Consider the following 26,595-nt stretch of genomic DNA (forward strand, 5'->3'; position numbering starts at 1 on the left):
TCATGCAATTCAATACTAATGGAAACAAAGATGTGAATATCTTATTGCATTTCTCTGGATAGATTTTTCACACTGCAACTTCAAAGCAGAAAAAGGGATATAAGAATTTGTGTTAGTGGAGTAGGTTTTATAGTTTACCCTCGAAATGGTGGAAAGCCACACAGCAGGATGTAGGTGATTACTCCAGCTGCCCAGATGTCCACCTTAAGGCCATACCTACAAAGATAAGCACAGATAAGAAGATAATAAATGAGCTCAAAGTAAAGGAAGAGAGGTACTCTGTAGCCACCATCTTTAAATCCATTAAAACATGACTAATGAGGTATATCGACCATGAATCTTGGTTAAGATATAAAGGAGATACAGGAGCGGTGCCTTCTTCTGTGATTTGTCTAAACAACTTCAGCTCAGCAGCAGCTGCTCTTACCCTGTTTCTGCAATGATTTCAGGTGCTACATATGTTGGGGTTCCACAGACAGTGTAGAGGGGTCCATCAACCACAGTCGCCAAACCAAAGTCTCCCAGTTTCAGACTTTTGCTGCCATCTGCATGCTCATACACCTAAACACAGAGAACAAACATGTAGAGAAATCTTTCATTTACTATAAAATAGCAGCATGAGATCACCTTGAAGCTGTTTCACACCATTGTTAGACATACTGCATGTATGTGAAAGGGTTCACTCTGAATAATTCTATCACTCTCATCCAGATGTTTCCAAGAGTTACAGAACATTGTTTTTTTTCATGCACTACATGAAAAATTAAGCATAAAAGAATCAATCGGTAAGTAAACAAGGAGAGACAAGAGGAAGCACAAGAAAAGAACGCATGGTTTGGTGTGTTGGGGTACTTGTGGCCTTAGAATAGCATATTTCTAAAGTCTGGATCTGATCTAACCATCACTTGTAAGGCATATGATGGGGCAAAAGAAGAACAGCAATAAGGGTTTTATCAGAAAGGAGAAGGCATCAATGAGGGAGTGTGCAGGAGATGTGAGGGCAGCAGGGATGAGTCATCTCTCTGTGAGAGTCCAGAGTGAGTGATACCATTCATTCACAAAGGCGATAGGAAATGAGAGAAGGGGGAGGAGGCACACTGCGCCAAGTTATATGAGCATTTGTGCAAAGTGTGTGAGGAACTCACCAGTAGGTTTTCTGGTTTGATGTCTCTGTGCACAATGTTGAGACTGTGGAGGTATTTGATGGCATTGGCCAGATTGTAGAGCATACCGCTGGCATCTCTCTCTGTGTATCTGTTGGCAGAGGTGATGGCATCAAACAGATCTCCCCCCTGTGGACAAGTCATGATGCATACGAGGGCTGTCAGAGTTGGGAACAATAGACTGTTGTTTACAGACTCAAACAAAACTTGAAAACTTCTCACTGATATTTTCTGCTGAAAAGAGTTTTGGGCAAAAAAGTTCACTTAAGCGCATGTTTTTAGGCTTCTCAGCAGCTGGAGGGATAATCCATGTCCTCATTCTGCAGCTGTATTGAAAAACATCTCCTCCCCCTGTCTGTAATATTTACCTTTTATTGTAATAATTTCTGTTAATTCTCTCTCTTCCTTTTTTCTCTCAGTTCATCATATATTCTATTTGTTCTGGATTTCAATCATCTCTTTTTTTCTCTCTCATTATCTATGTGTCTTCCTCTCTGAGAGGACTAAGTGGAGCAGAAGCTTAAAATAGGGCTGAATGTGTCTCTCTTCCAGCACTGACTCAGACACACAGTCAGGGTTCAAACTAAGTGACAGTTGTTTAAATATGAGACCTGTCACATGCCCAAGCTCAGCCTCTCTCCTGCTTTATGTCTGAATTGTGGCCCAACCTCATGGTTTACACATTACATCTATATGTGACTGTTTAAATATCTCATTCCAAAAGCAGAGATATTAACACACTACTGGGAAATTAAGCCTGGCTCACAGTTGGCATCCGAAAAGATTTTAGTTGGAGATTAGCTGCCACAACAGTTACACGAATGTACTTGTGATCACAAAAGAAGGTTCTGGATTTCTGCATAAGAACTAAAATATCATCAGATTTTCACTTAAGTCTTGAAAGTAGATCAATAGGACCCAAATTATTCAAATGAAACAACAATAGTATATTTGATTATTTATTTATTTATGGAGGAAAATTATTTTATCTCATGACAAAACAATCTGAACCTCTTGGATTAATAGTTCATTTAAAGGTTAAATCAGATGTTTTTGGTCAGTGAGAGGCAATCAGTTTCGTGTAGACAGCCTGACCTATTTATAGAACGTTGAAATCATGCAGTGTGATCCCCACACTCAAAATGTCAGAACATCAGTGTGAACTGAGTCTCAAAGCAAACACAGCAGGATATTAAGCACCCTGTTAAGTCTCTGTAGCAATGGCTGGTTAAAAAAAAGAATACAACCCATGCTTTGGAATGCCCAAGTCAAAGTCTCAACTTTAAGCCAACAGAAATGTTGTGAGAGGACCTAAAGTGGGCTATTCATGTGAAGAAATCCAGAGGGGCACACCAGGAAATGTATATAGTGTGGGAACATTTTCTCCCAAAAATTTATGACCATGTACAATGTTTTTTGTTTTTTCATTTATTGTTTTCTCTTGTTTTTTGTTTTTGTTTAATTTAAAAAAAAAATTTTGATCTACTTTTAGGGACCTGAAATCTGGTGATCATACTTAACACTAAAAGGTTAAGTCTTAAACACCAATGTAGTAATTAATTTAGCACAATCAGGAACCAAGTCCACAGAGAAATTACTTTTGGTCATTGTTATAATTGGCTTTATTCTTAGACATTATAAATTCATATTCTGTATTTTACTAAATAACCTATGTTCCTAGCTGGTACTTTTCCACTCTGCTCATACTGCACAATCGATAGCCTTAAAAGGGTCCAAGACCTTAGAATGACATAAACAACTGGGTCAGACAAAACATCTCTAGTAGAGTAGATAGGTCTGGTACATTAGATCCACGCCTAAAAACAGCACACACACACACATTGTTTATCACATCCAAAGAACACAACAAGGACAGCAGCTGGCCTGATCACGCCACTAAAAACTAGCCAATTATACTCTGACAAGTGTGAAAACAACTTCTGTGAGATAAAGCTGAATATAAATATGACATGTTTCCAGATAACGGGGCTCGGTCTGACGGATTTCCTGCGGGAGCTCTGGCACTCCGAATCCAGCGCTGCAATATACTTTACATGTGACTACTAATAAATACTTTTTTAATAAACGATTTCTCCAGCTTGTTCTTGGGCTTCCAATGAAAAAATCGGGCTAACAGTCATGCTAAAAAGAGGAATAGGCCTTCCACAAAAACTACCACAAATCATTGTCTGCACACATTGTTGTACATTATGTTTCCTCTTAATCAAACCTAAACCACCAAACCCAAAACAGAAAGAAATAAAATGTTCTAAAATATGTTTGTTATGTAGTCTTAGCTCAATTCTAAACAATTTTTTTCTATTGCTTTCCCAGTCCCTGTCACCCTGGCAGCAACTTGTTTCCACCTCATTCATCCACAGCCTCCTCTATCCTCCTACTTTGGACATGCTCACATGTACGCACATTTCTCCCACAGATTGTCTCTCATCTAAATTCTGTAGTACTCCACAACATGGCACGAACAGATGGATCGCATTCCTGGCTCCTGAATTATGCACAAACATTTCTTGACTCAGAGAGCAAGCGAGAGAATGAAGAATGTGAACGCAGGAGTGCCTGGGGCCACAGACTGATTCTCTTGATCCCATGCTGTGCAACTTCGTCATTTGCTGCATTGGTTGATTGTTACCCCTCTGTTGCTGTCACCATCTCTGCCTCTCTGCTCCTCTCTGTTACACTTCAGTTTGAGATAATGATCACCATCTTATGTAAGAGAATGTATTTATTCTGCACCTTAGTTTGGGAAAATGTCCCCAACAAAACTCGTGGTTCGTGGCACATATAAACGTGTAAATGCATTACAGAAGCTCACCTTCACCAATTCCATAACCAGGTAAAGTTCGTTGTAAGTGTCCACCTCCTCTATGAGTAAGACGATATTTGGATGTTTGACCCTGCGGAGGATGGCTACCTCATTCTGGATCATGTGCTCCTGGACAGAAAGAAAATAGCCCAATCAGCCCAGTGAAATCATAAGAACTACACATAGTTCTTATGATGGCTCTCTTGTCTCATTAAAACATGACAGCACCAAGCCTTTAAAAAAGACTGCTTTTCTTAGTTTTAATTTCCTTTTTTTTCTGTCTTTATTGGTATTTCAGCTTTAATGATATTGGATATTCAGAGCAGTCTAAAAAAAAGCTATTTTTGTATTTGAGCAGTTGAGTTGAAGAAGTCCTACATTTAGTGTAAGGCAATAGTTTTTCTATTTGAGTGGATGGACTTTTAAAGTACACTTTTGCTTTGGGAATCTCACTTTGTGGATTTTTATTTACCTTGCCTCTGCATTTTCCCTTGTTGATGATCTTCAGAGCATACTCTCGTCCCGTAGAGAGCTCCACACATTCCCGGACGACTGCAAAGTTGCCATCACCTAACATCCGCCCCACCTTGTAGCGGTCTGATATGCAGGATGGCACCGCTGGAACATCATCCATGAGAACCTCAGCTGCAAAGAAGAAGCCTGATGATTAGAGCAACTGAGGTACTGAGGATTTCAACAAATTCACATGTAATCATTTCACTGTTCTTTATGACTGATAAGCATTCATATACGCACAGGTCTTCTCTCACATAACTAAACATAAAAACTAAAATGATGTGTGCTGAGAACATGATGTACAAACCAAAAGAAAAATTAGACGCAATTAGACGGAAGTTGCATCAAAGGTCATGTACATGATTCAGACATGCATGATATTTGCGAGTACAAGACCTTTGCCAATCGAAGAACAGATGGAGCAAGTCTGCAACATAATCTTTCCTCACCTTCAGTGATGAGTCTATCGCCATCTTCCACAGGGCTGGAAATCTGAGCGGAAGACAGCGAGGTGGAAGAACCCTGGGAGCTCTGAAAGGGAGAGAGGGTAGGCAGAGAGCAAGATGGCAAAATTATCTTACTCTACACAATCAAAAATAGTTTTCAATTCTCTTCATATTCAACAGAGTATGATCACAGTTATCTCTACAACAGCCCAAGCCAAAATTAATATGCATACTGAATGTTGTTTTTGTATTTATGTATCCATCTGTTGTAATGTTCCACCCTGCTTTGTGTGTCTAGTTTTCTCAAGAAAAGAGCCAGAACAGATTTAATTAAGCCAATAATGCCAATAAAATCAGCTATTCATACAGCAAACCTAGGTGTGAGTCTATGTTGGGCAGACAATCTAATCCAAATAAGCTCCTCTCTGACCTTCAGTAAACATGGGAAGAGAGGTTCTGGAGAAACTGTTATGGAAATATTTGACTGGTTAGCGAGTAGGAGGTCTTTAAGGTAAGAGAGTGGCTGAGATGAGGTCTCTGCATCTATCTAAAGAAAAAAACTCATTATTGCCTCCACCTTGTAACCTTCTGTCTGGTTGTCATGGAAGCAGCAGCGATTGGGAGAAGGGATCTGGTCGGAACTATAAATGAGAATGTACCCCTCTCATATTTCTATTAGTTTTCCTGCCCTGTTGTCCATCTTTATGGTTTCATTTCTCCCATATGCTGTCGATGGCTTACTCTTCTTTTACTTGAAAAATGGATTCTGCTTTTAATTGTGTCGACAGTAACTATCTTCACTTTTCTTTTGTCTACCATCTGTTCAAATTCTCCTGCGTCACACTTCAGGTCCTTGGGTATGGATTATTCCAGAATTCAAATAAATCCAACTGGTACAACTAGAATATGCTGTCTTGCCAGTGACGAAAATGGACGTCATAGCTGTTTCATGTAGATGACCTGAATTATTAACAAGCTTGGTCTGTAAATGTCTGTAACACATATCATGTATGAGAAACTGTTCTTTGATGTTGAACAAAGGAGATGGCCAAAATGTTGGTCAGAAATATAGATATATTGTTAATACGCTTTATTTCACACATGGCATTTTTGCGAAATGACAATTATGTGTCCATTAAATAAATGGACACAGGCCATGGCTGAGCTGTTAATCCAGCAAATATTTCAAACACAATAAGGTGTAAAAAGAGGTGAAATTTAACTGGTAGGTAACAATAAAACTTTGGAAAATTAAACTTTTGAAAGGAGCTCTGAAGCCGTCACTTAAATCATATTGTGGTTCTGGAGCAAAGACCCCAACAATGTCTACTTGATGTTAACAAAAAAGTCTGATTTTGTCATGAAGAAAAAAGTCCTTGACATGTGTACATTGTGCAGAACTTGCTGTCATCATGACAGAGAGGGAAAAAGGCCATTCACAGTTGAGTAATGACTTGGATACGAAAACTATTTACAGAACTGATTTGTCCTATATCCCCGCCTGAGTAGCTGTCAGTGCTTTTACTCACCTCTGCTGCTCTGACCTGAAAACCACCTAGCTGAAAGCAGCTGTGAGTCAGGCTGAGTCTAGTTTATGCAATACTGTGTTTGGTCGGGCACTCATCCCTGAACAAGAAAACCTACTCTCTGTAAAGCCGATGACCCTTCTGTGTTTATCTCAAAAACATCCTTGTCCTGCTCCCCCTCCCCCACCCCTGCATCTACACCTGTTGTGCCCTGATTGGACATCCAGCCCTGTCCTATGCTCTACCCTTTGTCTCATTTTTAATTCCTATCTCTCTTTCTCTCCCTGCCACACAGGGAAACAAAATACTGTTGCTATGGAAACTGCTCTAGGAGAGGAGAACAGCAGTTTCTGAGACTTCCAGTGTGGAGACAAAAGCCTATATATGGCCATTTCCTGCCTGCGGGCTGGGAGGCGGGTTTAACCTTCGATGAAAATGTTGTCAGTCTTTCCTGTGTGAACAGCCATGAGACAGATGGAGCGGCAGACAGAGTGAGAAACAGAGAGAGATGGATGTGATGAGGAAACATTCAAAAATTGTATGGAGTCTGGTCTGGAGATCATGAGATTTGTCGGAAACTGTCTTGTTATTGTTAGACCATCCAACTTCCTCCTTGTTGCACAATATGACATACACTATTCCTGGCTCCTCATCTCTACACTTTTACTCTATGAGTCACAAGCTGAAAAACACACTGACAAACCTTTGCCATCAATGCTGGAGGAACAGCTCTTCAAAGCTGCAATAGCAACACTCAACAACTGCATACTAACCAGTGTAAATATAGGAATTAAAGTAGATGACTATGGTTGTCCTCAAATGTGGAGTGTTTGCACAAAAGTGTTGCGGCAGAAATAATTGTTTACTCTGTAGTTGGCACGGAAGCCTGCCAGCTGTAGAATTTAGGATTAAAAATGCAGTGCATATTTACATGACCAAGTTAGGGAGGTGCAGCTTTTTCTTCCATGCTGGTGTTTGAAACTCATTATTAGACACATTCTGAGATCTTCATTTTTTTTATCTCTTCGGCTGGAAGAGTCAAACTTGTCTCTTGGCTGCCTTTCTGTTTTTTCTTGTCACATTCAATTAAGACAACATGTAGCATAAGAGTGTTTTATTAATGTTTGTGCTCTTGGAAAATTCTAATAAGATTTGATGGAAACTGAGAACTTGTCTCAGCTTGCCTTACTATGTTTTATAGGTACACAATGCCTTTGAGATAATATTTTGTTGTCTAGACAGACAGAAAACATAATCTACCCGACTTTTATTGGTGGAGATCAAAACTCACTGGGGAGTTCTGGCTTTCTGCTTTGCCAGTCGCACACCGAAGGTTTCTAATCACAGTTTGGAAGGACTGCAATACAAGGGAGTCACAGGAACGTGTTTCAATGCTTCAGGGAAAATAGAAAATAAAAAAACATAGGACACTTGAGCTATCACACCAAAAGAAAAAAGAGGGGGAGTGAGATAGAAGTCTGGTCCAAAATTGTTAAACAGGTGGGTAAGAAAAATCACAGAGCACACATTTTTTATACCTATGATCCCTATCTTGAAAAGACATAGTGACTCATCAACCTGTGAACCGGGAAGAGGGAGATTGTAATGAAAATTATGTTGTGAGAGGGTCTTCCTAATCTTACCGTAAGTGTTTTTTAGTGCCTAAACTTAACCAAACAACAAGTGAAAGCGAAAATATGATAAATGAAAAGGGTTTAAGACTAAATAAAATGTATTGGAAGGGAAGGGGCACGAGTATGTTTATGTGAAACTCAGCCATCACCTGTCCAACCTCCAAATAAAGATTTTCTCTTCTTGTATTTTCAGACTGGTAAACATACCTTTGTAACAGTAAAGCCACGAGACTATTTGAGTCCAAGAACACAGTCTATGATTCGTGAGAGTTTCATGGACTGCTTTCAGATTTTTTTGAATTTGCTGTATTGGGGGTATAACTGCACCTCTGAGGCTGTGTTTGTGTTATGATAGATGGTCGGCTCTTCTGAACATAAAAGTAAGTTTTTGCTAATAAACGCGAGGGTAATCATCATCCTCATAATTATCCTAATCATGAGGAAACACAAAAAACACAAGGAACAAAGAAGTAAGACCACAAAATAAAAATGAAATGACACTTGATTTAATGACTTCAACAAATGGAAATTAATACATTTAGTGAAGAAAACACAAACAGAAACAAATGAGCCTAGAAGAGCTGGCAGCCTCATATGACAAAAAACATATTATGTCGATGAACAAGGTCATCAATGTAAATTGCCGTGAAAAATATTTATGTACACAAATATTCTGAATCCCTCTGTAAAAGTAGGATTTTTTTTAGATGCATTGAAGATTTGAACATGAACCGATTTCAATAACTTTCACACATAATTTGAATGAAAATATTCAAAAGGACCATTTTAAATCTTTAAAATTTAAACTATGACTGTTTTCTCATATGGTGCAGCCACTCTTTTTGGCATCACAGAAACAAGATTAGACAAGCCATCTAATGACACTAACACAACATGAAATAAGAAATATAATACAGCAAAACAAAAAACCAAATACATTCTTCAGTGAAAGCACACTCACATGGATGAATGAGACAATATTACAAGTTTATAACGCACACTTTCTTTCGCGTTCTCTGTCCCTCACAAATAAACACACACACAAATAATTTAATAATAAATGACTCAACACAAAAAATGAACAATAAGAAAGACAGATGGAGCATGCAATTCAATGGATTGAGAATATGATGGACTAAACAGTGGAATGAGCATGTAGGTGATGTAACAACAAGTAGCGCTCTCTTTTTTTTCCCATAAACACTCACACAAACAGTCACCTGACACATGTCACAGCTTCTGTAACAGTTTGTCTGGCCTTCAATCTGTCAAGCTTTCTATTGACTTTTTTAAAACCATTATTTTCCCCTGCTTCGGTTTCTCAGAAAGTCGGGACCTTGCTGGCTTATTGAATTAATCTGTATGTGCTTCATATGCTAAGCAATTTATGAATGTATGTGCTTGTTTCAGTTGAAATATAAAAGGAAAATCTGCACAGAAAAAGTGTTGCTATTTGTGAGGCAAGTGGTCTTTAAATAACCAAAAGAAGTCAAAATGTAAAAAAAGAGAGGTTGGATGACTGAATGCAAACGACTCTTTCATGCATCTGTTAGCAATTCATAAAAATGGGTCACAGTGCGCGCAGAATGTGTCAAACACACAGCATGAGCGCCAACCTGCCCTTGCACAAAATGCTGATTTCATGCAGAAAAGCGTTTGTTCTGAAACATATGTGAACACGCAAGCGATTAAAACTATGCACGCATGACAGGGGAAAGGAAAAAGATGGGATGTCTGCTTATTCTGCTCGAGGGGAAAAGGCTGTAATGGTCTGAGCGGCGCAGGCAGCAAAGTGCCTCTAAGTATTTAAACGTAGAGTCCAGTGAGATGAACTGTTTAAATGCAGCACTCGCAACACTAGGTTACTGAGACTATATGGCTGCTTATAAAATGTTAATTTTTTTTCATATAACTTTAATCATACTAGTTTAAACAAATTTTTGGTAGCTTTCAGCATTGTATTAGCTGAATTGGCACAAAGAGATGGAGCATGCAAAAAAAGCTTAAATGCTTAAAAAAGCTGTACGTATATATTAGCGGATGTTAAAATTCAGGCTCATTTTTTGTGGAGTCATGGTTTGGTTAGATTGAGTTATACCTTTAATATCTGAAACACTACTCTCTTGCGCAACAAGCATAACAACAGAAGGATTGGTGCGTGTTATCAAAGTAAATATTTAAGATGAATGCATATTTACAACAGATATTACAAGGAAGGAGTGAGGGTGTGCAAATAGTGTCCTGAAGTCGGTGCCTACTTTTAAAATAAGCTTAGAATTATTCTACAAGAAAAATTATGGAATGCAATTTCACACAGCAAAGTTAATGCTTCTTCATATGGGGATGTGAAAGGGGGATGGGTGTGAGTGTGAATGAGAGAGAACGGCTGGGAGTGAAACTGGAAGAAGGAATCGCTCACAGGGTGGATGGAAAAGTAAGAAGTGGAGGAGAATTACATCGTAATATGTCTAAAGAGTGTGAAGCTGCAGAGTGGAGAGCAGAGATAATGGACTGTGAAGCTTCCTCCCCTCTTCCTAGTCAAGCTACTGCAGGCTTCGTATAGAGTGTCACTGACTGCAAAGCCTGGAATAATCTCTCTCTAAGAAATACACTCTCAACTTGCGATGTGCAGGGCTTGAATTTACCCACAAATCAGTGAATTGCACAACAGAGCTAATTTGTGATGGCTGACAACTGATGAGAAGAGACGAGGGTGACAAAAACATTAGCAGTAGTAAAAAAATTTGAAGACGTAAGGAAGGTCTTAAAATTTTCTCATTACATGTAATTAGCCCACCTCTCTAACCAAACCACTCACCTAACTGAAATGTTGTCAGTTACGTTTCTAGATACCAAAAAATATTGAATCTCATTAGTCTCTCAGCAAATTCTACAATGACATACACAACTATGTCTCTTATTAGTCCACAAACAAGTCCATATGCAGAGTTTGGAGGGGTGGCACTGGATTAAAAGTCACCAGACCTTGGTGTGGGTTTGACTTAAGCGTAAAACTAATTGTTTTCCATTCGTTTTACAATGTCCAAAACAACTTGGTTACAGTTAGGGAAAGAGGGTAGGTGTAAAATACACATTTTAAGACCCTGCACATTCCTACAAAAGCATCTCTGTAACACTGGGCTCTAAGATCTTACACATCCATAGTTTCTAGAAACATCTTCCTCTGAAATTCACACTTGAGTGCAAGGAATAAGAGCATAGAGATTGTCTATATTAAGCAAGTTTACCCATTTACCCATTCAGAGAGAAGAGATTTCACAAATGTGCACTTGTGCCAACCTGTTTCCTCTTCACCCTGTCATTTATGGTGATCCAGTTCCAAACAGATGTCGAAGCTATATGGTACCCTGTTCAGTTCTCACTGGCTGCAACCTAAATCTGATCTGTTCCTGCGGCCCAGGCTGACCTTCATATTACATCAATACAACAGTACCACTAATGGCTTCAGAAGCCAGAGGGCCAGACCCTTCACTATCTATTACTAGTTCATCAAATTTAGCACAAGTGAGCTTACTAATCTTTATGTTGGGTTGAATTTACTGTGCACGGTCCGTCATACACACAGTCACAAACACTCATCTATGTACAGAAATTATTCACAAACCAATCAATTATTTATGTGACCTATTAAAACATATTGACTGCAACTTCTTGCTTTTTCCTCTCGAGGAAAAAATGCTGTGTCGAAAGCAACATACAGCTAGAGTACATAACATGTCATGGAATTTGGGGTACAGGTTGTCTATGAGGACTTATCCTATTATTGCAGCCAAGGCTCTTCAATAAAGAGCTGTCAGTGTCAAGTCGAAACTGTTAACACCGAAGGCTGCGTTGATAGAGACACAGAGAATGTGCAACGCTCGTTCGTCAATTGTGTGTTTACAAGCTCACCCTGAAGTGGGAACAGCTTTCACAATTGGATTGACATTGCAGTGTGCTAATTTTTTCCCACACATCTTTATATCTCCTGAGCTTAGCAGCCTCAGAAAGCACTTCTGTCTGTAACTCACATGTTTCTTCCACCTGCTTCCCGCCAGCTCAAAAGAATTTCCATCAGAACTTTAAAAGTAAACCTATAGTTGCGTTCCTGCTGTATGCAAGTATGCAGCAGGTTTCACTTGGATTGCATAAGAAAAAACATATGAGATATGCATGTGAGGGCTCATAAACACTTCATTTACAAAATACCCCTGTGTCTGTACACTGTAAGAGTGAGAGGGGAACTCAGTGTGAGTGCTTGTTGAGGAGGACGAGAGAACTAAATCCATAGCAGGCTAAAAGTTCTTACAAATTAAAATGCTTCACTGAGAAAAATCTGATTAGGAATTAAGCTGGTACTAAAAGCTCTCCATCATCCCTGCCAAGGACTGGATTAACAAATACTTTGATCTTTAACACACACACACACACATTCGTGCACACCCAGAAACACACACCATCCTCTCGATGAACTCTGGAAGTGTAATGTGGAATTCAAGATTTTCCCTTTGAGTTGCATGCTCCTGCTCTGTTTTGTCCTAATCTAACTACAAGTTGCATTGTGAAAATAGTGGTTGCTGTATTCCCCTGAAATTAGTTTATGATTCTTAGTTTAGGAGTTTGGACAGGAGTTGTTTTTTTTTCGTTTTTTTTTTCAGAGTTGAGATCAATGACAGAAAACTTGACATAAAGAAAAATAGCTGAAATAACCTGTACTAGTATCAAATGTGATTCTAAACCGGTTGCACAAGCAGACCTGTACAAAATGACATGATTTTAGTCAGTATCATCTTTAGATCAGATATTGCACAAACTGCTGACCAGGATCAGGAGATCTCAGTGTTTTTTGTTACAGAGCTTCCACTTGCAGATAAAGTTCTCCATAAGGAACAAAGAGCTAAGGGTCAGCATGTAATGCAATGGCAGTGTTTTTTAACTATTAACACGGATCCTAACACAAGTCTTGCATTCTTGGAATCCCATAGCAGCACTGGATGAGGTGAAAGGTTGCTGCTGCGCCCTGTACTGAGACACTAAAGATGTTGGGATGTAGTGGTTTCTTCGTTTTCTAGCGACTAAGATGTTGTCGGCCTATGCTCAGAGATGGCTTTGTCCGTTTCCTGAGAACATAGAAGGAATGTGTTGTGGATTTAGTGTCACTAAGGCTACGGGCGGATCATTTATGTGTAATTGCACGTGTGTAGCTGCATATTCTAGTCTTACCCGGCGTCGGCTGAGGCTGCCTGGGCTGGTCGGGGAGGGGCTGGGAGATTTTCCCGAATGAGGAGTGGACATCTGACTGGCCGGCATCCCATTCACTGGAGGGAGAAAATGAGAGGGGAAAAGGAGCACGTGAGATGAGACTGAATAAGAAATATTCAAATGGATGGTTCTATAAATGTGAGCTCATGTTTTCCAGAACAGTTATATTAGTGCATATCAGCAGCCCACACTTCCACCCTCAGCATCTATCCATTCACATGAATGAGGCAGAGTGGGAGGAGGAGGTGGAGGAGGACAAGAGGCGGTGTGAGGAAGAAATAAAAGAACACTAAAATCCACTCCAGTCTTTTTTTTCTTTAGCCAAAATACAAACCCTGTTACTTCAACTTTCCCTGATACTCCCCAGTTCCAGGCTTTAAATGCATTACTGGAAGTGAACAAACAACACCAGGCTGTCCTCATTTTAACCACATATTCAGTGCACTTGTGATCTCGGCATAGTCTACTTTTCCAGATGCAGCACAGCAAAAAAAAAAAAAAAAAAAAAAAACGGGCATCCTCTCAGTAGACTCGAACATGATATCAATCAACATTACATCCAAATCCTTTGTGTGGTCAGGCAAAAGAAAAAGCCCAATGGCATCGTTCCCCTGCCACAAATAATAAGACCATCTTCAATCATACTGAGAACATGAGATGTTGTTTCTTGGCAACAAAACATTGATTGGAGCAAACAAAAATAGTAAACAACTATGTATTCCACTCCAACAGCGAGTCCGACTGGAGGAAGACAAGTTTACCTTTAGGACAAAAGAAAAAAAAACATCACTAGATTCATTTTTAGTGGCTTTTTACTGAATTTATTTTACTTCCATCTCTGAGCCATGTATTCCATTAGTCACAGCCTGAAGGATTGCTGGATGTAAACAGTAATACATTTTCAGAGTCAGCTCATCTTGATGCAGCAGATGAGTACAATAAGTACCAGCTTATTCCCTGACACTACCCATGGCTTTTCTTCGGTTTTTCATCTTCAAGCTTCTTTGTATTAACCTTAAGGATTTCTGTGAGCAAACACTACTTTATCTGTGTTGTCTATCTTAACAAAGCTTCAGAGTCTTAATGCAGCAAATAAGTGAAAGCTTATTTTTCTGTCGAGATCAAAGAATTTTCAAAACTATTCAAGACAAAAGGAGATAAAACACGCGAGGGTTCCCATGTCTTTACACAAGTTTTTTTTCTTACATTTTCTCCTATGAAAAATTTAAATACATATCTGTTGTTCTGAAAGCCCTCCCAGAACATCTTCATTGATAAAATTCAGCTCCAGCGTTACGCACACAAAGAGACACTCCTCCCAATAATACAGCGATAAGCATGAACGACTCAGACATCTCTCTCTGAATACTCAATAGAAAATCACAGTATTACACTTCGGTAAAGTCGCTTTCTTTGTCAAGGTCATATATCCGTGGTAACCGGCGAATCAAAAATCTCCCACACAAAATTTGGTTTGAAGGTTTGTGCGAAGACGCATCATAAAAGCCGTCATGTGGCTCCTACCTTCCACTTCCAGCATGATGAAAAGCACAGTGTTAATCCAAAGCGGCGAAAAGAGAAGAGCAGCACCTTTGTAAGCGTTCTGTCCGAGTGTGGTAGTAAACTGTGGTGAATGGGAGACGAAGCAGCGCTGTACTACACAGAGAGGCGGAGAGGCTGCTTGCGCAAACTCTGACGCGCGCCGTCAGAGGGAGAGACAGAAACACAGGGGGAGAGGTACAAAAAAAAATGCATGCAGAATTTTAATAATTTGACGGTGGCTTCTCTGCTTCCATGCCAAAGAACAAACGTCGAGATTTGATCTGCAAGCGAAATTGGGAGGGCAGATGAGTGCTGACTTAAATAACGCGGATTATGTAAGCAACCCCCAAAAAAAATAGAACGAGTCTGAAACGGTCTGGGGTAGACTGTCCTGATGGACTTTAAAGGCCTTCGTGCCCCCTGTCCAAACAGCTTTAAAACAAACAAAAAAAACTGATATTACTGAATTGAAACCTCACTCAAAGCAAAATACTCTGCACCAGATTTTTATCTGTTCTTGAGAGAAACCCAGAGGTCATGTTATGTTATTTTCAAACCAACTTGATAGTTTCATGTGAAAATATGTTATTTAGAAGAGCTCAATCAAGAGTCTGAAGCCTCCTGTCCACATATCAGAAGATGAGCGAGAACTTAACACAAACGTGTTCCCATATACTAACTGGTTTGACTTGCTGTCAAACAACGAAAAAAATTCTCTCCAGATTCAATCACCAACATTCACACAGAGTGTTATCACAAGATAACAATCTGACTGCAATGCCACAAAAACTGGAGAGATCAGGCTTTTTTCTCACTTACAGTGTTAAACAGAGAGAGAGAAAAAAACCCACATGCAGCCCTGACAATTTTTTAGACATCACCTGGTGGAGCTGTATGTGAGAAGAGAAAATATCCAAATCGGTCAGACCAGAAAAGGTGCGGATTTTCAGCACCCTACAAAGTGCAGGTAATGTGTGATTGGGTGTCATTACAGCAGGTCACTGTCCTATGTGGCATTCACATAAAAATCAGACATCATTATAGATAAGCTATAGCCCTGTAAGTTATCCTAGAAAGGCTGCACACTAGGCTTTTTGTATCATGTGCTGCCTCCTGTGCTTTCTATCTAGACACCACTGTAGCATATTTCCATGTTCTTTAGTTCATGTGTGAACAGACAACTGTACACAACTCCAAGTCTGATCCTGCAGGGAAGTCCAGAATTAATATGTTGAAAATAACACAGTATGTGTTGTCTTACATTCACTGTTTATGAATGCCCCCTAATGCCACTTAATTTAGTTTAAAAGCTGAGTGTTGTTTCTAGTAGTGATTTACCCACACCTTCACTCTGTTTTCTTAGGATTAGTCATTCCCTGAGCAGCTAATCAGTAGCTTCTATAGTATTCCTGATTGAAAATTATTGAGCTCTTGTGTTCTAGTTGGAAAAAGGAGGGCTACTTTGCCTATCATTTCAATATTTTTTATGCTCACTGTGTACACTTTTTACTTTCTACATACTTGTGGCTGCACACTATCAGGGTTGCAATAATCTTGATGGTTACAACCTGAAGCAGTTCTCCCCTCCCATATGGTCATGGGTGACAAAGAACGCACAGTCCACCTTCACAAGATCTTTTCAATTCACGTTTATGACATAGGGATTAATAATGCTTTGAAAAGGAGAAAATGGAATAAATAGTATATAAATGCAACATGGGGAAAAAAATTTAAAGGTGTTGGAGTCTGACACACAGTGGGAAACTTATATATTTTGCAAGAGGACAAAGAAAGCACAGAACTGGCTTATCAAAGTAAAGAGAGAGAGAGAGACGAGGAAGCTGGAAATGAATATGGAATGCCATTTTGTCAGTGTTTTAAAAAAAAAAAATCACCAGTCACAGAATGTTCTCCAAATGCCATTTGAAAAGACAAAATTAAACAAGAGCTGCAGTTACATAAAGCCTTTTTCACATGTTTGTGTAGCCTTTGAGTGGCAAAACAAACAAATCCCCTAGTGAGAATGATTACCCTGAAATTAGTCATAAGGAATCTGACTGCTGAGAGGTTTCTACCTGTCATTTAGTATTCTTTCTAGTTTAAACAACATATATGAATCTAAGTTAAAAACTAACATGCACAAGGTGCACAGATGCTTTTTGTCCGCCTTAAATCTATATGTCAAGAAGCCAACAATTTTCACATTGTAGATTTAAAGGACAAAATATGTAATTCGGCAGCATTTTATATGGTGCTTTTCACATTGTGTTGACCACTCACAGCAGCATTTACACTTCAAGCCACACAGGCAACCTTCGGACAGCAGCTCTTCTTCCTCAGCTACCCAGGGTGTATCATGCCAGTTATAATTAGAGTTAGTCCAATCATTGTTATCTTTTATTTCTGCATTGCAACTTTTATTATTATTATTTTTAGGTATAAAAAAGATTAAATCTGCTCAATCAATAGCAAACTGGCTAAGGAGAACTTAGATGCCATCACTGTAATGAGTTCTGAAAAAGAAATCCTGAAAATGAGGCAATATGAAATAAAACTGCAGAAACTAGCAAAGGATGCAGTGAAACAGTATAGGCCTCATTTAAACTTTAACCCATTTAAATGTAACTAAGACAAAATACTGGATAATAAGAACTGAATTTTAGTCTGATTTAAATGATTTCTTTCACATCAAAAAGGTGGACAGGACACAAAACCTCTGGGCTGAAAATCAGTTCCCCTTCAGCTGCTGGGTTAAGGCATCAAAACAGTGTGGAAAAGGGCTGATAAAACATCACAGCTTGCCTTAAAACATACAGTCAGATGTCCACTGTACTATTACTATTCTTATTTTTAGCCTCACCGACAAATGAGTTCCACTCAATTTGCAAAAGACACCAGTATGGTGGGGGCACAAAAGGGACCACCCACTGAAACTTTGAAAGTCATACTGGGTGTCATGAAAAAAGAAAAGAAAAATTTAATTATGTTAAGTTTATCAGAAAAAATGTTCTGGGTTTTTATGCCTGTTTCCAATTGTACCATATTACCAGACTGGTGAAAACTGATTATTCTCCTGTATGTGTAATGATTGTGATGATTTATATGCTTTTTCCCATTTGTGTACATTTAATTCAATTTAATTTATTTTCCTTGATTGCAAAAAAACTTCACAAGAGAGCCACAAACAACGCTGAATATGGAAAACATAAACATATAATACATGTCTTTACTTTTGTGATGTGCTGGTAGATAACAGCAATAACACTCAATAACAACAACAGAAATATCAAAAGCAGACTAAAAAAAACATGGCCTCAAAGTGAGTGTGGATCATATTATAGAGTAGATATGCAGCTAAAATTGGGCATGGATCTGCTTGAGGGGAATTCTACTATTTTTAGTTAAATTATTCTTTTATATGTAGTTAAACAGACAATCATGAGTCAGCTCAAGTATTTTACAAAAGCAGAAAACAAGAGTGTACAGCCAGCCTGTCTGAGGCTGTAGAATGCAACAATACGAAACATAAAACCCAACTCAGGCTGACGTGAATGTCACTGGACAAATTAAGAGTTTGACCTGATGATGCCAGAGGAAATGCTAAGTTATATAACATTTTTTTTTCTTTATTTGACTTCAAACCTCACATATAAACCTTATGGTGATGCTAAAGGCAAAGTCAAGAGTGTCACATGGACTGCATATAAAAGATGGATAAAGCGATAATGAAGTCATACTTTTTGTCCATGAACAGCGGTTTTGAAGCTTTAGGTTTGGCGTTCTGGCTGTTGTCATGTTGTTTTTCTTGTTTGTTTTTATAAACCACTCTTGACAAATAAGAGATGGATCTAAGAAAAACTAAGTACACCACATTCACACAGAAGCAAGCTGTCAGTAATAAGGTAGCCATAATCTAAAACACACCTTGTTTAACTGAGTACTTTATTCTAAAAGAGACCATAGAAAACCAATCTGAAGCCTTGTTAAAGAAAACTGTAATTGAGACAATAAACTGTTTTCCAGAACAGTTATAATAAATCAGTTGCGAAGTAGGTTCATTTTCTCAATGATCTTTAGACATTATGATGTTTGTTTTGTCTAGTTTGCCATTAGAAAGACTGGATTTAAGGCACTTTGACATTGGCTAAACTTTTCAGAACAAGAATCTGCATCCTGCCCCTTTCAAGAATGCCCATCTTCCTATTAATCATAAGAAGAGAAAATGTATCAGCTTCATGTCTAAAATAGTACATAGACTTTCATCATGTCAAGATTACGTTTTTATGTGATACAAAACATATCATGAGCCATCAACACTACAGTGGAGAAGCAAGAAAAGAGGTGAAAACAGCAGACAACATGTGTTCACAGTTCAGAAACAGCCTCTGCCAGCAGTGGATCCTCTGGAGACATATTGGATTTAATCTATTTGTGGGTCAGCTGCCGTACACACTTCACAACAAAGTCTTGCCCTCATGCAGAGTTGCTTGTGACAAAAAGGTGAGACCGCAAAGTATCGGAGTGATGCTCACTGACACCATCTGCACTCCCCTGTTAATTTTAGCAGACAAGAGGCATCGGCAGAGAGACAGATGGCAAAACGGGGAAAGAAACTATGCTTGAGTGCAAATTGTTTTCACACATTATTTTTGGTCTGAGTATATATGAAAACTCAGCTGGGGATGTGACATCATCTAAGAATGAAATTTGAGTAATGACAAAGTCAGGCTGACATGCAACAGCCAACCCACACATGACTGACGAACAAATGCCAAATCAATACTCCACAATATACGAGGGAATACCTGACATTTCTGTCATGTGAAATGGATTACATAAAGAAGAAAAAAGTTTCCCAGATTTTCTCTCACTCTGATGTTCCTTCCTCATATCAAATCATTTAATTTTCTAAATTATGGCTCATTAGTTGTAGTCATTTTACTATTATTCACCTAACAACCATACAACACATAGGTTTCTAAGTTTTGATCTTCTTCAGTAAGAAAGAGGAGGGAGAACTAAATTACACTTTCACTTGGAAGCACAGAGAAGAGCTGCTTGTTATTACGGCAACTCTGAATGGATTCAGCGGATTTCTCAGAAGTCTATTGTTTTTGAAAGACAGCAGATCGTAAAATGTGTTTGTCTAAGCCGTCACAAACGATGCAACGCACAGACAAAAAAGTTTCACAGTTCTTTTTGTTCTCTCGTCTGACTGCTTTTGAGAGCTATCCACAATAGAATTGTTTCATAAATAAATGTTTTTATGCACTTCTCACTGTACAATACAGAAAATGCGTATGGACAAAAGAACACAATAGATAACTGTGAATGTATTGCGCAGCCCAGTCTCTTGGAAAAACATGAAATTTGCACAAACAAAGATCAATGTATTCAGGCAGAGCGATATGAGTTGAGCATTTTTGTTTGCTTTGTTTTGAGGCACCACGCATGATGGAATTCCATGGGTGATCACTTTCACGCCTCGAAACTTTGTGTCTACTGCAGAAACAGAGTGACTGTGAAAAGGAAACTTCCTATATATGGTAAACACTGCGAAAGGAGTCGTTTTATGCTCTTAAATGTAACCAATTGAGTTTTAATTCTTGAACCTAACTGTGAGGGTAAGTTTTAGGTGAATCTTTAAATTAAACCAAGTGTAAAAAGTTCTGTTGGACTGGAGATTCTTCAAGTCTACATCATCATTCCTACATTCCCCAGCTTTCAAATATGGACTATTTTCTTAAAAAAACTGGTGCAGATCTCTTTGTATCAGTGTCATGAAAAGCAGAGAATCAGAATTATTCTTTATAAGTATCTAGAGGTCAAATTTGTGTCCAAGAGCCAGAACGATCAGATGACATATTAAAAAAAACGCTTTTGGTCCACAGAAAAATAAATTGTCACAAATTGTCACAGTACAATACTGACATTTGCAACCAAATGATGTTGCCACTGACTGAAAATGTTTGTATCAGGTGGAATAAGGATTATTGGATTATCTTAAAAATAAAAGCTAAAAGCATTTCATCATTCCAAATATGACCCTTCTTTCTTCCTGTATATCCTCCATATCGAAAGGTAATGTCCTTTATCACGTTCAAAGAGTGATGGAGAAACATCTCCCCAGAGATTTCACAACTCTTTGTTCTATGTGAGCATTGAGGACATTTATCTTGTGCTAAGCTGGACAAGGAGACAGACACCTTTTGTACAAATCCCACTGCAGTTGTCTTTTCAGAGAAATAAAGCAGAATAGAAGCAGTACCTTCTTCAAGTTGAAGAAGAATCTAAATAAATTCATAGCTCATTACCGTTGTAAAAATGTGAGACTTCTAAGACCAACAAGCTCACTGAGTGATAATTAAAGTGTCCTATTTAGGTTGCAAAGAAGTTTTAGTGCTGACTTAAAAACAAAAAAGAAAAAGAGTTCATACATTGTTATGCAGTGATGACTAAATAATGCCAAAATATGCCTCTGAAAACAAATGTTTTTTTTACATTACGCTTTTAACAAAGCAATAAAAAGCCATTTTTTCGACTTTGAAACGTACTGAAATGCATGTCGCAATCTCACAGCTGTGTGCCTGTGGTGAAATGCATATCAAACATTCAATTTTTTTTGTTCAGTGTACATATTCCCACATTTAGATAGCTTTGAATGACTTCTTTTCAATTACAAATAAAAAAAATAATGACGTATATGTTTTTTAATGAGTATCACAAAATCTGATACTATGTTGCATGACAAACAAATAAGGGGAAAAATCTTTTCCCAGTAAACATTCAGTTTTTATTTCCAATTTCACAATGCAACACCTTCTGATTGCATTGACTGTGAGTATGAGTGCATGAGCAACATCCTTTCCTCTGTTCGTCTGCCCTCACGTACACCTCTGCTCTTCAGCAGTGTCCAGGTCTCAGCTGCAAACTTGCCCACTGAGGGGACCCAGGTGGTGTTTGACGGCACACGTGTTTCCGATACACACTCTCGCCCTCACAGTCTCTGTCTCAGAGATAAATTCACACTTCACATCTGCTCTGTGCAGCGCTTTTGGTCTGGCAGAATTAGACAGAATTATTTTAGGTCTGTGTTGGCTGAAGAGAAAATTAAGATGGGACTTCAAAGCTGTGAGACCTGAAGACCTGCTGTGAGGTTTAAAGCCAACCGAGTTCATTATTGAGCTCAGGCAGTGTAGATGAGAAATGATACAACACATCTAGAAATAGCTTTTTGTCCTCTAATGTGTATAATTCAACTGTAATTTTAGATCACATGTCCGTTTTTAGATATACGCAAATACATTATTCTACACAATTATTGGAGTTGGAAAAACTCCTAGTTTTCTTAATTTCAAACTGCAGTGGAACATGGAACATGAAACTGCATTTCATGTTCCACAAGAAGCTGCAAACTCTGAAACACATTCACTCCTTCAATCACAAATGCACATTTCAAGGAAATGTGCCTAGTTGATATGAGGTGAAATTCAGCTACCATGGTTTCAAAACTTTTTTTTTCTTCAAAAAACAGTGGTGAGTTTGGATTCTATTCCATTATTGATGTATAATCATACACATCAATAATGGAATGAGCACCGCAGCACAGCACAAAGACTGTGTTAGGTCAAATTGTCCAACAAGGAAAGGAAGATGTGGTGTGCTTTCATGGTGGAAAAAAAGACAAGAGAGGAAAAACTAACAGAGATCTCTAAGTGTCAAACAACAGATACATTGGTTATTTTCCTCCTTCACTCCTAACTCCATCCATCCATTTTCTATACTGACAGTCTGTTAATCGGGTAGCGGGTGGGCTGGAGCCTATCCCAGCAGTCATCGGGCGAGGGGCAGGGTACACCCCGGACAGGTTGCCAGTCCATCACAGGGCCACAGGCAGGGATTGAACCTGGAACCCTCTTGCTGTGAGGTGACGGTGCTAACCACCACACCACCGTACCACCCCCATCCACTTACCAGGCCCAACCCTGCTTCACTCCTAACTCTTCTATTTTAAATAGACAACATTGTAAGGAGACTATACAAAACAGTCAACAGCAACACAGGAGCATGAGATGATGTTAAGTAGCGCTAGAAGGGAAACATTTCTAAAAAGAGAAATGGCAGGATTGGTCTGACTCAGGGTTCCAGGGGGCCTGAGCGTCAGTCAGCTCTGCTCTTCACTGCGGGCCATTTCACAGGAAGTCGCTGCCATATATGGGTGTTACAAGCTATTGTGTCTGTAGCTACATGCTCTTACTGTGCTACATTTCCATAGCAACAAAGACGAGTCAGTTCCCCATCCCACCCCTGATTCGTTTTCTCTTCTATTGATGTCTTCGGGGTGCTCTCTCGCACACACATTTGTATACACCTTCATTTCAGACTCACTGCTGCCAGGAAGATCAGATAGTGCATGACTCACTTTCATAACCTTTTCCCCGAAGTAGTCATGTCATCAACATCAAGAACCTGCTCTTCTCACCTAAGCAGTATCTATGCTCCGTCTTACATACTCTCCCTCATTATGTCCTCCAGAATTTTGCTCTTTAATTTGCAATCATCATCAGGATCTTTAATAAATGCATCTCTGCTTGTTCTGGTGCTCAAACTGTGAATTTCTGGGGGATTTCTTTTTGTTGCATCACCCATCGAATCACCCTCAAAAACAATAGTGCTCTGTAAAGTCCAATCATTAAATAATTACAATGAAAATTGAAAGTCATGTGCACTGTTTCATATTTATAGATGTCTCACACACAGTTGAAGCTCAAGCTGTGCAATCAGGAATAAGACTGAACTGACATTTGTTAAAGCTGAAACTAATCATCAAGCCTTTGCTAAGTGTTTGGCACACACAAAGATTGGACCAACAGCTGCATCTGGTCCGTGGTGTTAATATATTTTTTGTGGAAATAGTTTGTTTGCTGTTGCCTGGAAAGGAGCTTCTGGTGTGTTGTCAGGCACAAACAATGGAGCAGGTACAAAATGAGTGTAAGCCATTTCATTAGTATGTCAGGTGAAGAGCAGCTTGTTGAGAGCTGCAGGATTGAGTCACCAGCCCTCTCTCTTTCCCTCTCATCTTCACTCCTGCTCCCCCTCTTTTTCCTATTTTTTTTACCTCTCTCACCCCGTTTGCATTTCTCTCCACTCCCTTTTGAAATCATTGTCATTTGAATTCATATTCTGCATGCAATGAGATGCAAATGCACACAATCACACTACCAGGCACTAAGCAGAACTCTGATTTCATTGCACTGTTTACTTATCCTCCGCTGTGATGCTGATGGAAGTAATGAGTCAGAAAATACTAAACAATCAGCTGAGGAAGTATTAGGACATAGGCTACTCGCATCGATGTCCACTGGGTCTGAGACGCTGTGCATATTCTCCTTGCATAAACACAGATGCAAGGATGCACAAAAACATGCAGGGGAACAATGCTAAAATCCATTAACAAGCGAAAGAGAGGAAGAGAGGAAAACAAGAAGCAAAAAATGTACCCGCTTACCAGATGCTGGGGATTTGCTGCGATGTGATTGGATGATAGTCCTGGGGGAGGATCGGTTCAGAGAGCCCAATATCTTTCCATAGGTCACTGACTTCATCATACGGCATTCTATAAATGCAAAAAACCGACACATATAACTGACAGGTAATATTTGATACCCACAATTTCCCTCAATTGGACTTATTTATCTCGTCAAATGATCCCAAAAGACCACAAAAAGGAGCACACTGCGTTTGAATCACGGAAGTCTGATAGTTTGCAGATACATTATTGAGATAAATGAGCCATGTGATGGTACTCATACAACCGCTCTGCCTCCTTCATCCCTATACTTTCCCTTCTCTCCTGTTCATTAACTTAGCCTCATTAGATCTTATTAACATTTTTGACCAGAAGGAAAGGGAGACTGCACAGGCTGCTATGTGTGCCTGTCCTTGTCTTTGTGTGTGTATGTGTTATTTGCTTGTGTGGTAGTTGCTGTGGTAAGATGATTAATGTACAACACGGAGTATTAACATGATGACATTGTGCCGAAGTCGAGGCAGAGGCGATAATTATAGTGATGCTGAGAGGAGGTGAAGTTGTCTACAGCTCTGACTCTGACTGTCTCTCTGTCGCGCTGTCTGTTTGTTTGTCGCTCCGTGTTCCTGTCTGTCTGTTCCTGTCTCTTGCTCTGTCTGCCAGACCATGAGGAGGTGTTACATCATACTCCCTGTCCTCTGCCAAAGAGAAAACAGCACAGGCATGAGTGTGTTCTAATCACATCCCTACCTGTCGCCACAAATGCATAAACCTACACAGTGAACATTTTTCTAGTTTGATAGTTTATTACTATCATCTGCATGATTGTCATAGCCTTCCATGTATGTTTTCTTAATATGAGATACAAAAAGAGAAGATGGAGAATCTTTCTTGTGAGTACAGATGTAGTTTCCCCCTTGACTTCCTGTCACACTTTGTCATTTACAAAAAAAGTTTCTTAAAAAGAAAAACAACTTCTGTTTTATTGTCGTTAAGCTTTCTTGTAACTGATAGTGATAGTGAGAGAATATTGTGATACTGAAATACCTTCTGCAATAGTTGTTGGGACATTAAAAACTCATATTTCAGTCTAGTCAAGACAGCATTTTGAGTGACTTTTAGTAACTTGAGATTCCTAAATGAGGGAAGGGTCATTACAAAATATCTTCTTCAAAAAGAACGACAAACAGCAGCTGGTATGAGCTCCTCAGAGAATTAATTAACATGAACATCACTTTACATAAAGTGACATATACAAATGAGACAAGTGAACTTTTCAGAAGCTTTACTAAGTATCTAAGATGACTGGATCAATTTACCTGCTAAGGATCCCATAATGGAGTGTATTTCAAATAATATCTTTGCTCCGTTAGTAGCAACGGATGACAATGAATTTTGGGAAACTAGAGACTATAGAATTTCTTTCCTGCTCAATTTGAAAAAAGAACATTTTGTGCATTTGCAAGATCTTTTAAGGTGCTACACGCTTTGTTGGTGAGATGCATTCTGATTTGAAATACTGAGTGGATGCACCACAAAACAAACGCAGATGCTAACGGCAGGGATAACAGTGGACACGATGACTTGCTGTATCTTTATATTCACACATACTGTTCCAGACATGAGAATATAATGAAATTTTCATCTGACAGATACATTAAGAGGTGATCGATGGTCCATTGCTTATGGGGAAAATCATCAATAATCAGTGACTATTCAGATGGAAGCATGGTCCTCTAAGCCTTGTCGTATGTAGGAGGATGTTTTGTGATCTTTGTCAAGGGAGAGGAGGGTTACTAGGGAAAGACTGGCCAATGAAAGCAGCTAGGTATTATGTTTTGTTAATTATTGGGCACAGTGGGGATGAGAGGGAGGGGGGAAAGAGGAACATAGACAAAAGGGGGATGGAGGTGGGGGTGGAGGTGGAGGATGGTGACCCAGGTGGGATGGGTATTATCTAATGGATGAAAGGATACTAGAGAAACAAACAAATTGAATAAGCCTTTGAACAAAAGCCAGTGCACACTCATTCATGTAGGAGACAGGAGGAGAGATGAGAGGGTAAGAATACAGATGAGCACTAAATGGTAGGAACAGGAGAGACAGACAGTGAAACACAGATAGGTGACACCAGGATAGAAAGTATCCCCAGT

The 26,595-nt window shown here is 39.1% G+C and overlaps 1 protein-coding gene across 3 annotated transcripts in view; it reads right to left on the minus strand.

Moving 5' to 3' along the window:
- dclk1a (doublecortin-like kinase 1a) overlaps positions 1-26,595 on the minus strand; it is a 47,023-nt gene that overhangs the window by 2,110 nt on the left and 18,318 nt on the right. The window contains exons 5-12 of one of the 3 annotated variants that reach the window (XM_072375283.1): positions 24,422-24,529; positions 13,333-13,427; positions 4,953-5,034; positions 4,460-4,632; positions 3,997-4,116; positions 1,146-1,292; positions 428-561; positions 139-216 (exon numbers count right to left, since the gene is read on the minus strand). In XM_072375283.1, coding sequence (XP_072231384.1) covers positions 139-216; positions 428-561; positions 1,146-1,292; positions 3,997-4,116; positions 4,460-4,632; positions 4,953-5,034; positions 13,333-13,427; positions 24,422-24,529 — 937 coding nt within the window. Of the gene's footprint in view, positions 1-138; positions 217-427; positions 562-1,145; positions 1,293-3,996; positions 4,117-4,459; positions 4,633-4,952; positions 5,035-12,306; positions 13,230-13,332; positions 13,428-14,895; positions 15,025-24,421; positions 24,530-26,595 lie in introns of those variants that run through there. The other 2 variants (XM_072375284.1, XM_072375285.1) reach the window with 2 other exon arrangements.

This window comes from Leuresthes tenuis, unplaced genomic scaffold (assembly GCF_036924035.1).
Source record: "Leuresthes tenuis unplaced genomic scaffold, fLeuTen1.0.hap1 SCAF_21, whole genome shotgun sequence".
NCBI classification, from domain to species: domain Eukaryota; kingdom Metazoa; phylum Chordata; class Actinopteri; order Atheriniformes; family Atherinopsidae; genus Leuresthes; species Leuresthes tenuis.